Raw genomic sequence first — 13,643 nt, forward strand, 5'->3', positions numbered from 1 at the left:
AAAAAAAAAAAAAAAAAAAAAAAGAAATTAAGCTTTGATTTGCATTTAAATATAGGTCCTAAATTTGGATTAAATGTAATAGATCGATCACAAATTTATTTCCTCTCCCTCTAGGCATCTCATTAGTCACAAAATAAAGGTTACGCACAGCACCAGGAGAGAAGGTTCAAAAGAGATAATTTTTAATAAATGCTGAAACATAAAAAGTAGGTAAAGGAGTGGTAAATAACACAGAAGCACAACTATGATGCCTAAGAAAGTGACTGGAGGCCGGGTGAGGAGGTTCACACCTATAATCCTACCACTTTGGGAGGCCAAGGAGTTCAGGACGAGCCTGGCCAAGATGGGGAAACCCCATCTCTACTAAAAATACAAAAATCAGCTGGCTGTGATGGCAGGTGCCTGTAATCCCAGCTACTCAGGAGGCTGAGGCAAAGAATTGCTTGAACCCAGGAGGCGGAGGTTGCAGTGAGCTGAGATCTCACCATTGCACTCCAGCCCAGGTGACAAGACTCTGTCTCAAAAAAAAAAAAAAAGAGAAAGTGACTGCAACAGAAGCGAGCCCTTTGTCTTGCAGAACTAAAGGCGAGCTGTGAACTTAGAGGCAAATAGCACCTTGAAAAGTAGTGCAAAATGTAAAACAAAGCCACCAAGGTCAGTTGAAAATCTGTGGTTAGAGACTCACGTCCACCTGTTCTCCCATCTGATCAGAAACTTAGATGTGTGTTCCCTGGATATACCAAACCTGAGAATTTCTGGCTCCCAACTACCATAGATTAAACCTGAGATATAAAGAAAACTATACACCAAAAATGGAACTCCAAATTTCTTCCCTAACTCTGCTTTTGGAAAGCAAGTAGCCAGGCAGAAACTTGGGAGAACATTCTCAAGAAACTAAACTGTCTCGAATAAAGATCCCCAGATAATACACTGAGGTCTCCCAATGAAAAGCTAGTTGCTTCCACAACCTCACACTGAGTGCCATCAGTTAACAGAAGTCGTGCTTCCAAATCAAGCAAGCAAGCCAGAGACCACCACACAATGGAGAAAAGCCTCCAACAAGAGAGAATGAAACAACACACACAAAATTCATGGGACCAGTCAAAATCAGGAGCAAAACTTTTAAAAAAATGTTAAAACACTCTAAAAATATATAATATTCAATAGATATAGTAGAGGATAAACTCATAGCATATCCCAGATGTAGAATAAAAAGACAAACTGAAAAAAACTGAAGGGGAAAAATTGGAAACCATAGCAGGTCTACTGGTCTAAGCAGACTAGCGACTGATTAACACGACTATCAGAAAAAAGTAACAGAGAAAATAAAAAACATTCTCAAAAACAGAGAGTCTGCAGACTTAGTAGCCTCAATAAAATGAAAAGATCGCCTGCCACGCTGTTATTATGAAATTTCAGAATCTCAGAGACAGAAAAGCTCTGAAAAAGCTTCCAAAAATACATAAAACGCGGTTATAAATAACGTGTCACACAATGGCAATAGATTCAAGAACAACACTGTGATGAGAGCACAATTGCAGACTATCTTCAGAACCATAAAATTTAGATTCAACCTAGAAGTTTACTCTCTAACAAGGAAGAAGAATTTTAAGCCTGGTCAGATCTCTAAACATCTCTGCCCAGGAGTGTGCATAAGTACAACTAGAGAAGATAACAGGCCAGATGGAAACACAGAATCTAGGACTCAGGCGATCCCACACAAGGCGGCAGTTATGTGAGATCCCAAAAGACTTTAAAGAGATAGCACAGATAGACTAAGACATCAAGCATATCTAGGGAAAGCCTCTCTATACTGAACTAGGATGACAAAAGGCCAAAGAAAGCTGCCCACCACCCGCCAAAAACAAAGAGCAACAGATATGTTTTATCAGACGGAAAATATCTGTGAAAGGCACATGATAAATGCTATAACACTTGGCGGGTGGAGGGGACGGGGATCAGCTGTTAGAAAACAGGCAAATGAATACAGTCAGAAAATTAGCTTCGTGCTAAAAAATAATGGATATAAAATGTAAATTAGATGTAAAATATAACTTAACAATAATTATTATTTTTCAATAAAGTGACAGGCCATCCAGAGGCTACTTACTGCATTTGGCTGGATAAACCAGCATAGGCTAGGAAAAAAAAATGATCCAGAAGAAGTGCAGAATAGTCATAATCATGTCAATATTACTGACTGAATTAAAAAGTGTGCTACAAAGACCATACTGACAATTAACTTAGCTCTTCTATTTTTGTTATTTCATTAAAAATAAGATTAAATATTTAAAGCAGATCTTTATACCACAACCAACTATTGAAATTTAACTTGAGTGTCAGCAATCCTTAAAAGGTGGGCACACTAAGCTGAAGACTTTTTGGGATAAATTTGATAGGAAGGTAGAAGAGATTCAAAAATCCACGAAACGAGGTCCATGCTGTCACCACTGGGTCCCTATTATAATTTAAAGGAATGAAGAGAGATATACTTTTATATCAAACTATCAATTTCTCAACTTTTTGACTGTTTACTTACATGGTTTGTACTGCTGTTTTCTCCTATTTCTTCTGCTAAGAATGAAAGAAAAAAAAAAAGGTCACTTCTGACACAAATAATATAAAATAAAAGTAGTTGTTAACATCTTACTGACTACTCCTATGTACAATCAGAGAAAATTCCATTTAAGAAAATTAATTTCAACAATTTATAATTTAAACTCTCTGGCATGAAAAATCTCATAAAGTAAAATGTAATAACATAGATTTACTTTTTGACCTAGTTTGCTTTCTGTTTTCATACATACGAGTGAAAGAATACTCATGTACAAAAGGGCACAAAAATTAGGCCAGATGAAAAATTCTGCTAATTAAAAAATTTAATGGTTGCATATATGAGCCATGATCCGTTAGTATTCTCCCATTCTGCATTTACACGTAGCTTAATTACCGGAATCTAAGAGCTTACAGCTCTAAGAACTACTTCCTGGCCAGGCACTTATCTCTAGATGCACCAGAATCCCTGTAAGCCTCTCCAACCACAATCGGTGGTCATCTACTAATATGTTGCTACAAACAAAACAAACAAAAACAGGGTCTTTACACAACTGAAAAGTAACCTATCTTAAATTTAATCTTTTGTTTGTTTGTTCTTCTGTCACCCAGGCTGGAGTGCAATGGTGTGACCTTGGCTTACTGCAACCTCTGCCTTCAGGGTTCAAACAATTCTCCTGCCTCAGCCTCTGAGTAACTGGGATTAGAGGTGCACCCCACCATGCCTGGCTAGTTTTTGTTTTAGTAGAGACGGGGTTTCAGCATTTTGTACAGGCTGGTCTCGAACTCCTGACCTCATGATCCACTCACCTCCGCCTCCCAAAGTGCTGGGATTACAGGCATGAGCCACTGCACCCAGCCAAATTTACGTCTTAAAATAAGTAGACAAACCTAATTTGGATATGGTGTCTGCAGCAAAAAAAAAGCCAGAATAATAAAAGCTCCAAGATGGACTTGGGCCATGCTTTGTTTCCTACACTGCCTCCACCTTTAATGCTGGAACGGCCTTGTAGGCAAACATTCCTATCACTGAAGTGTGAGAGGCATGGAATCGCTTTTCTTTTTTCTGCTTTCATGCTCTCCAGGTGTGAGAAGCCCATGTCTCTGGAAGGAACTGGGAAATACACCTCTGATATGGTTTGAATATGCCTCCCTCTCCAAATCTCATGTTAAAATGGGACCCTTAATGCCGAGGATAGGGCCGAGTAAGAAGTGTTTGGGTAATAGGAGCATTCCTTATGAATGGCTTGGTGCCATTCCCATGGTAAGAAGCAAATTCTCATTCTGGTATTAAACCAATATGAGTTTTTCTTTTTGTTTGTTTATGTGCAGAGAAGTGATATATTTAGAGAGAGGGAGAGAAACAGAGGAGAGAGAAAACTTCCACAAGAGAGAGTGTGTGGAAGCGGGACCCCAGAGGGGAAATCCAGGAGGGGAAAGAGACCTCCCACTGTGTCGGATAATATGAGTTTTTCTAAATACTTTTTATAATACATCTGATCAAACAAGATTTTTCACTCTTTTTCTTGGCGGAAAAAACAATGTTGTCTCACTATCTGTTTGGGATGTCCTTGCTTCAGAAGGGCTGGACTCTAATGCCACATCTATACAGAGAGAAAGAAAAAATATGTAATCACTTATAACAATTTATCAACTCATTTATTCGACAAGGAAGCCATTTCACTACCTCTACTTTTATTCTTATCCATTGGGAAGAGGGACAAAGAATTAAACATAAAGATAAATCTAAGACTCCTCCATTACATGACAAATTGTGTTGATAAAAAGATGGGAAACTGTGTAAACAAAAAGTTGACATGTTTTCACTAGCATGATAACAACCAAAGGAAAGTATATCACGTGTTAAAATAACACAAGTGAATATGTGAAAATTTTAAAAATTTAAACGAATGAGTTTTGCTAAACACTTTGTATTATACACCTCATCAAACAAGAGTTTTCACTCTTTTTCTTTGTGGAAAAAAACAATGTTGTCTCACCATCTCCTTGAGATTTCTTAGCTTCTGGATGATCAGAAGGGTCAGACTCCAAAGCCCTATCTATACAGAGAGAAAAGAAAAAAGATGTCATCATTACAACAATTTATCAACTCATTTATTCTACAAGGAGGCCATTTTAATACCTCTACTTTTATTCTTATCCATTGAAATGAATGTATAGACATAAGACGAAGCCAGACAAGGTGGCACATGCCTGTACTCCCAGCTACTCAGGAGAATGAGATAAGAAAATCCCTTGAACCCAAGTCAGGAATTTAGGCCAGGATGAGTTAACATAGTGAGACTCTTTTTTATTTAAAAAAAAAAAAAAAGTAAATTCAGCATATTTGTCACTTCCATTTCATTCTGAAGACACAGAACCTTAGTTCTGTTGTGCAGCTGTCTTCCATAGTCATGTGAGATCTCTGTCTTCATTTCTTCATTAGCAACACATATGGAGAACATACACAAGCCTTCTTTGTATTGGAAGGGGCCAAAAGAGACATGCATAAACTGTATTGCAATCCTAAAGAATAACAATAAAGAGCCTTTGTTGTTCTCTAATCCAACACCACCCATCTATGAATTGGTGTGTAAAATCACTCACAGGCTTTCCTTACACCAGCAACCAGAGTATAAGTTTACACAAGTACTTACACATTTTGTGTATAAAGGTATAATGAATTCACATAATATATTTGTTTATTCAAAATTCTTAAACATCTTGAAAAGTGAGTATAGTACTCCAAGTTACAAAGTCACATTGATGAGTCTTAATTATTCTACCTCTGAAAAAAACTAAGAGCCCAACCAAAGTTGTTTTTTTTTGTTGTTTTGTTTTTTTTTACTTTAAGTTCTGAGATACATGTGCAGAACGTGCAGCTTTGTTACATACATATACATGTGCCCTGGTGGTTTGCTGTACTTATAAACGCATCATCGAGGTTTTAAACCCCACATGCATTAGGTGTTTGTCCTAATGTTCTCCGTCCCCTTACACCCCACCCCACAATGAATCCCCCAGTGTGTGACGTTCCCCTCTCTGTGTCCATGTGTTCTCATTATTCAACTACCACTTTGAGAGAGAATATGTGGGGCTGGTTTTTGTTCCTGTGTTAGTTTGCTGAGAATGATGGCTTCCAGCTTCTTATGCTTTACTTTCTTATCTTTGAACAAGATGCTATTGTCAGGCGGGGGAAGGACAAAGGAAGAGCCATGGCAACAAACACTCTCCACAGTTTTAACCTTCAATCTTTATGTCACACTTTAAAAGTCTACGTTGACATTTCATGTCTTTTGAAAGTTTTGACCACGAACCATCCCTACCTCTCTTTTAGAACAGGGAGGTAAATAAAGTCTGTTAATTCACCTGAATAAATCTGGAGACACATTTGGTGTTAAGGTAAGAAATTTAAAGTCATCAGAGCCTCAGAGGTAAATTCCTTTGGGGGAAAACAAACACCCATTTTCCTGCAGCCCTGGCCATGACATTTCACACCTTTCACAATTACTTTAAGCACCCTCTCGTTTTCTTTCCTTTTGTGTTCAAATTACAGTTAGAAAACAATAAGCACCTATCAAGGTGACTTAAAGCAACCCATCAAGAATATCCTATCATCTCTCCCACGGCAAACTTCATTCTGATTTCAAAGAAGAAATCCCCAAATACTTCAGTATGAATTGTCCTGAGATTTAGCTACTTTAACGAAGGAAGTAACTAAGCACTTACCTGGTTCCTTCACTTAGGTACCATCTGGATAGGTACGAAAGAAGAATGAGATGGGTACTGGAAAGTTGGGGTATTTGAGTTTTTAGTGAAAAAAGGAAGAGAATATTCCAAAAAAAGCCTCAACAAAATCCCACAGAATAATAAACAGAGCTGCAGACAAGAAGAGACATAAATAAATGGTCTCAGGCCAGCCTGAGAGAATGAGATGAGCGAGCAAGAACTGGGTGTTTGGAAGGAGAAAAGAAATTGACTGGACTCTGTGGAGAAAGACTAAGCAGTGGAAAAAGGAACACAAGGCAGAGCCAGCCTTTGTTTCTGACCAGCCCTGGGAAAAACTGGCTGCAGGCAAAAAGGAGCCTGAGGTAGGGGATGCCCCCCAGGGGACCTTGAAGACAGTAGCAGCCAGAGGGGTGGCCAGGGCAGATGGTACCATCACCTCCTTACCTTCAGGCATCTCCCCATCACAGATGTCGTGCACAGGATGGCCCTCACCAGCTTCAACAGTCAACTCGGCAGTTTCTACGGCAGCAGCCGTGGGCACTGCTGCTGTGGTGTCCTCAGGTGCTGCCGCGTCCTCAGGTGCTGCCGCGTCCTCAGCTGCTGCCGCGTCCTCAGGTGCTGCGGTGTCCTCAGCTGCTGTCGCGTCCTCAGCTGCTGTCGTGTCCTCACCTGCTGCCTCACAGATTTCAGATTCTGGAGGACGCCCTGACCCCTCATCCAGGTCCAACTCTTGGCAGAACTTGGGGCACACACAGCAGCTCAGTATGCTCCCCATTGGGCACCTCTACTCCTGTCTGCTGCCACCTGTACCTCCGCTCACAGTGTTGGCCAGGCACTCCTGCTGCCCTAGGCCGAGGCTATGCCGCACTTTCAGAGATGGTCCTGCCTGCGGCTCGCCTGCCCACCCCACAGCCCGGCCCCAGCCGGGGCTCGGGCCAAGGCCCGCACCCTGCCGCCTCTCCTGAGTTGACTTGTCTGGGAGGGTCAAAAACAGATGGCTAATTTAATAGGTTGGGAACCCAACAAGCGCTGAGAGATACAACAACTGCCTGAAGAGAGTACAAAAGGAGCTGCTGCTCCTTCTGCAGTCACCTACAGACTGAAGCCCACTGGCCCAGGTGGAAGCCAAGCCAAGGTCTGACTCACAATGCCCCTCCCCACACCTCACAATGCCCCAGTATGGCTGTCGCCCCTCCCCCACTGCCTGGGCTGCCCCACCCTGTGGCTTATGATGCCACTGCTCTCCTGGCCCTCCTGCAGTGCCAGTGGGACTAAGGTTTTCATTCATCACCCACCAGCTTCCTGAGATTTGTAGTCCTAAAAACAGGGTGGTTCATTACAGGAAGCCATCTTCCTCTAAGAGTTCTATACAAAGTCTCAGTTAGCAGAATGGGTCCCATTGGCAACCAAGTTCAACTTTTATTTGTTGACTCAATGTAGATACACCTGAATTGTTCAGTGCTTTTGTAATGAAATACTCCTCTCCCGTCTTCTAATGAGTGGTAGTTTTTATCTGCAACCTGACCACAGCAATCCCTGGGGCCCTAGCTTTACTCTCACTAAAGAGTTATGGCTGTGTGGGCCAAGCCTGGTGGCTCACTACTGTAATCCCAGCACTTCGGGAGTGCGAGGCTGGGGGATCACTATGTCAAGAGATCGAGACCATCCTGGCCAACATGGTGAAACCCCGTCTCTACTAAAAATACAAAAAAATTAGCTAGCTGGACATGGTGGCACATGCCAGTAGTCCCAGCTACTCGGGAGGCTGAGGCAAGAGAATTGCGTGAACCCAGGAGGTGGAGGTTGCAGTAATCCGAGATCACGCCACTGCACTCCAGCCTGGTGCCTGGCGACAGAGCAAGACTCTGTCTCAAAAAAAAAAGAGTTATGGCTGTGTGTCTTGAATGACAGGTTAGGACCCATCTGCCTCCACCTCCTTCTCCACAAAATAGAAACCTAACTTGTCCCCACAAGCTCTAAAATGCTAAAACTTACCAACTTCCTTTTCTCCCCTGTTTCTTCCTTCCATGGCAGGGACTGAACATCTGGCAAGCAGTATGTGCCTGACAGTGTTTCAAGTCGGCTATGCTCATTTAACCCTCAGAAACAATCTCACCAGTTTTAGAGACGACATTGAGATGGAGAAGGTATGTTATCTCCCCAAGGTCACATGACTGCCAAGGCTGGGGCCATTATTTGATCTCAGGTACTATGAATTCCCCAATTCCTCAAGCGTGATTATCAGAAAGTGCATTATTCCATTTTCACACTGCTATAAAGAAATACCTGAGGTTGGGTAATTTATAAAGGAAAGAAGTTTAATTGACTCACATTCCACATGGCTGTGGAGGCCTAAGGAAACTTACAATCATAGCAGAAGGGAAAGCAGTTACTTCTTACATGGCGGCAGGCCAAAGAGTGTGGGCATGTGAAGGAGCAACGGTCAAACACATATAAAACCATCAGATCTCATGAGAACTCACTCACTATCACAAGAACAGCATGGGGGAAACTGCCCCCACAATCCAATTATCTCCCACTGAGTCCTTCCCTCAACATGTGGGGATTACGGGGATTACAATTCAAGATGAGATTTGGGTGGGGACATGACCAAACCATATCAGAAAGTACAGGTAGAAGTCAAGCTTGGAGGGGGAGTGACATTATAGACTGGCATATTTTTTAAAAAAACGTTTTGTTTTGTTTTTAAATGTGAATTTTAAAATGCCTTCTCTTCATTCAACACTGATGAAGTCCCTTCTACATGCCAGACACCATATGTATTAAACAGTCCCAAATCTCAATGAGAGTAGGCAGATACACAAGGCTTAAGAAGTTCAGTTTTCTGAGATCACACTACTGGACAGTATATGAACCTGAGATACAAACTCACCTCTATCTGACCCCAAATTTGACGCTGGGGTGGTTTTAAATTTATTCTGAAAATTTGAGTCATTGAACCATACAAAGATGAGAGTCTCTGTCAGATGTGTGTGTAGTGGTCTGTATAATAAGGAAGGACTGAAGGAAGCAACAGACCAATTAAGAGACTATCTAAAGGAAGACTGATGCTAAAGGCAGTGGCAGTGACAAAAGTGGAGGAAAAAGATTTTGTGATTATTGGGGAGACAGAATAGGAAGTACTTGGTCATGAGATGTGAAAGCAGGGAAGTAGAGGGAAAAACAGGGCTGCTTGGGCTCTGCTGGGGAAGACTGGGTACAGAGTTGTACCTTTCTCTTCGCAGAAAACGTAGGAAGAGAAATAGGTAAGGAGGAAAAGACAGATTTTTACGCTTAGTGTCACATTACAATGGAACTCTCTGGTCAAAGTTGAAGATAAATCTCTGTAGGCTAAGTCCATTTCTGACATCCCAACATACGTTTTTAAAAATAACACACATACTAAATGAAACCATTAAGAGTAACTGGGGAAATTTCCTAAAATTTACATGCTAAGTATATCACCATTTTTTATTACTTTCGTGGAGTAACTTTGAATCTATGGTTATAGCAAATGAGGGACCCTACATAAAATAAAGCTAATATTTTAAATTTAAAACTCTATTATCCTCAGCGAATAGAGAAAGCAACTGAAGCCATGGGCATGGAAGTGATTGCCTTGAGAGGTTGTGTATACTAAGGAGAACTAGAAGGAAAGAAGACCTGGAGAATAGGGGGATTTACACGACATTAAGTAAAGCTTGCAAAAGTGAGCACTCGGGGTCAAGAGACTGGCCTTTGAATCAGGAATGGCTGCTTTTGTGAGGCATTGGAAAGGAGATGATGTCTGATTTCATTTCTGTAACAGCAGCACCTAGCTTTTACGCTTTTAGAGTAAAACACTGAAACATATATTCATGATATTAAGATGTGAAAAGGCTTCACAAACAGTTTTAAAAATTGGTAACAATAAAAGGAAAACCTATATAGTTGGACAATATCAAAATAGGTAAGTTATATCATCAATAAACACTATTAGGAGATTTCTAAAGCAACTCTCAGTAGATAATATAATCTACATATATAATATGTAAATACACACAGGCATACAAACATCTACATAGTGACAAAAAATAAAAGATTTATATCCAAATATATCAAGAATTTTTTCAAATCATTAAGAAAAAATACGAACAACCAAACAGAAGACACATGGCCCAATAAACATATGTGAAGTTGCTCTGTGAGTAGTTATCAAAAAATATAAGACAAAATCTCAATGCAATACTACTATACCCCCTCCAGAATATCAAAAATGCAAAAAGGCGGAAAGCACCAAGTATAGAAAAGAAGGTGAAATTTCTGGACGGTTCATTTATTGCCAATGAAGAGTGTAAACAGGCACAATCACTTTGAAAAACTGACAGCATCTTTATACAGCAGCATAGCCTATAACCCAGGAATCTCTTTCCTACACATTTTCCCAACAAAAATGAATAAATGTTCACCAATAAAAACATACATCAAAATCTTCACAATAGTGCATACTCTAATAGCCAGAAACTGGAACCAACCTAAATGCCCATGAACAATAAGATAAGTTGTAGTTAGCTTCACACAAAGGAATATGATACAATAAGAATAAAGAAACTACAACTCACAAATACATAATATTAATGAAAAAAAGCCAGACATAAACTAGTACATGTTTATGGTTTAATTTATATAAAGTTCTTGCAGAGTAAGAGAATGACTGAAAGGAACAGGAAGGCACTGTTTCTTTTAAAAAGTAAGACTTACTATAAAAACAATGTCAGCAGAAATAAATAGTGGATGGCCGGGCGCGGTGGCTCACGCCTGTAATCCCAGCACTTTGGGAGGCTGAGGCGGGTGGATCACGAGGTCAAGAGATCGAGACCATCCTGGTCAACATGGTGAAACCCCGTCTCTACTAAAAATACAAAAAATTAGCTGGGCATGGTGGTGCATGACTGTAATCCCAGCTACTCAGGAGGCTGAGGCAGGAGAATTGCCTGAACCCAGGAGGCGGAGGTTGCGGTGAGCCGAGATCGCTCCATTGCACTCCAGCCTGGGTAACAAGAGCGAAACTCCGTCTCAAAAAGAAAAAAAAAAAAAAAAAATAGAGTGGGTGGAACTAAATTTGTCACTATCTGACACAGTTTAGGCATATTCTAGTGAAAGCTCCTTATCTTGACCTGGACTGAAAGAAGCAGTGTTGTAGAGACCAAGAAAAGTGAGAATATGCTAAAGGTCTTTGGGTTAAGTTAGAGATACTATTTTAAACTACTTTGGGGGTGGGGGGGAAGGACAATTTAAATAAAAACAATAAGATGGCAGAGTAAATTCCAGGGATATCAATAAATGCAAAATTAAAAGCTTAAACTCACTAGTCAAAAGAAAAAGACAAATTGAAAATGTTAACAAAATAAACTATTTGCTATATATCAAAAAGGTTGATATAAAAGAAGGGTAAAAATACAAATAAAACTGGTAAGGTGTATTAATATTTGGGAAAAAAGAAGTCTGACAACAAAAAACCTAATTAGAGATAGAGATCACTAAATGATGATGTAAAGTCCAATTCACCAAAAAAAAAAATTCTGAACAGGCACACACCTAACAAAACAAGCCCAAAATTTATACAAAACAAAAAATTCACAGAACTTCAAAGCAAAAATGGTAACTCCAATATCACTGCAGGAGAATTCAACACACTGGTCTCAACTTTTGCCATCAGTTCTCTGTCCTTTCTCAGACTTTGTCTTCCCCTTAGATCAGAAACACCGTCTTGTTCCAAAGCATAGAATGAATGTTTTTGTTGTTTCACATACCATATACATAAAACTACTGAACAAAGAGGAAACTCATGGATCTTAAGGATTAAAGGTCAATCCAGATGCATTCTGAACTCTTTTAGAGAAAGCTATTTTGTGATTAAACAATAAACTCAAGATTGTTGGCCTCTAAAAACTGTTGGATACTAAGTGGTTCACTGCTGCCATCTGCTGAACACCGTGTTCATTTGCACGTCAATCATGTTTGCCTTTAAAGTCCTAGTAAGACAAAGGTTTAAACTGTTACCTTTTCTGAGCCTCCTTTATCTAATGAGAGGAAGATACTCTCTCTAGATTAAATGTTTGTATACAAGGTGTTGATAGAGGTTAAAAAAAGGTTTGTGCTATTTAAGCCTCTGGTAACAATGACTTTTTAAAATAAAAGGTTTATAGGAGTATAGAAAATTATACTACCTGAAATCCACTTGGAATTTAATATATCCATAAAGACTACCAATTTTCCCATACAACTACTGGAAAATCATATTTTATATACTGAATAATTGCAATGAGTCACTTTAAACATACCAATTATACTTTACCTATATGACATATTATCCACATTACTTGCTGTGTTTCATAAAATATGCACATATAAATTCAAGGTAGGCCTTCTAACACTTGCCCATACCTGGTTCCCTTGCCTTCCAGGCACACAGGAAGATTATACTTCCTGTCTTTAGTACTTAGGTGAGACCACATGATTAGTTCTGGTCAATAGATCATGAATGGAAGTGCCAAGTGTTGCTAGCAGGCCAAAGCAAGTAATTATATGTGTGAGACCCTCCGGCACTCTTACTCTGCCATAGTGACAAGAAGGGACCTCAAAAGATGGTCAAGCCCCAAAATCAAAGCAGCTTAGATCACTAAAGGCAGCCACCTTAGAGAGCTGTCCAGACCCACAAGACTTTCTAAGAGTAAAAAACAAACTTTTATTGTGTTATCCCACTGAGAGTTGGCACTTCAATGTTACCTCAGTAGAGCACAGGCCAAGGTTTCTCAACAGCAGCACTACTGTCATCTTAGGCTAGATAAATAATTCATTGTGGTCTCTGTCCTGTGCACTGTGGGATGTTAAACAACATCCCTGCCATCAACCTACTAGATACCAAAAACACCTCTTGTCATTGCTCTCCTCCTCCTCACTAACTTTGAGAACCACTGGCATAGATTGACCTACTAATATAATATGTACATATTTATGTATGGCTGATGAATATATATGTAAACATGTTGAGTATATTTAAGTCAAATGTCATATATTCTCATGCTTTATTTCCTACTAGGGTCAGATATTTTATAGGCTCTTAAGAAACATGAATTCCCATTTCTCAAAGCAGTAAAGTTAACTCATAAACTTTAAAAAAAAATCAATTATAGCACAAGTCTCTCTACAATAGGGTAAACAAAACGTTCCAAGAGTATATAAATCCATACATACTATGCTGTTCATTTCAGAGGGCTCATAGCTCCCAACTCGATGGACATTTCCAACAGGTTCCAAGCCTTCTTCATCCACATGTATGTTCCATCAGAGCTATCAGATGGAGAGAGTTCAAATGAAGA

At 39.8% G+C, this 13,643-nt stretch overlaps 1 protein-coding gene across 3 annotated transcripts in view; it reads right to left on the reverse strand.

Annotated features, from left to right (window-relative positions):
• The window catches only part of AGAP4 (ArfGAP with GTPase domain, ankyrin repeat and PH domain 4), an 18,830-nt gene extending 5,193 nt beyond the window's left edge, over window positions 1-13,637 (reverse strand). Inside the window, exons 1-5 of one of the 3 annotated variants that reach the window (XM_032271613.1) lie at window positions 6,952-7,603; window positions 6,727-6,843; window positions 4,554-4,613; window positions 4,110-4,157; window positions 2,540-2,574 (exon numbers count right to left, since the gene is read on the reverse strand). In XM_032271613.1, the coding sequence (XP_032127504.1) occupies window positions 2,540-2,574; window positions 4,110-4,157; window positions 4,554-4,613; window positions 6,727-6,843; window positions 6,952-7,057 (366 nt within the window). In that variant the 5' untranslated portion in view covers window positions 7,058-7,603. The other 2 variants (XR_004266157.1, XM_032271612.1) reach the window with 2 other exon arrangements.
• Between the last annotated feature and the right edge of the window lie 6 nt (window positions 13,638-13,643).

Source organism: Sapajus apella, unplaced genomic scaffold (genome assembly GCF_009761245.1).
Source record: "Sapajus apella isolate SASKATOON/1434 unplaced genomic scaffold, GSC_monkey_1.0 scaffold243, whole genome shotgun sequence".
NCBI lineage: Eukaryota > Metazoa > Chordata > Mammalia > Primates > Cebidae > Sapajus > Sapajus apella.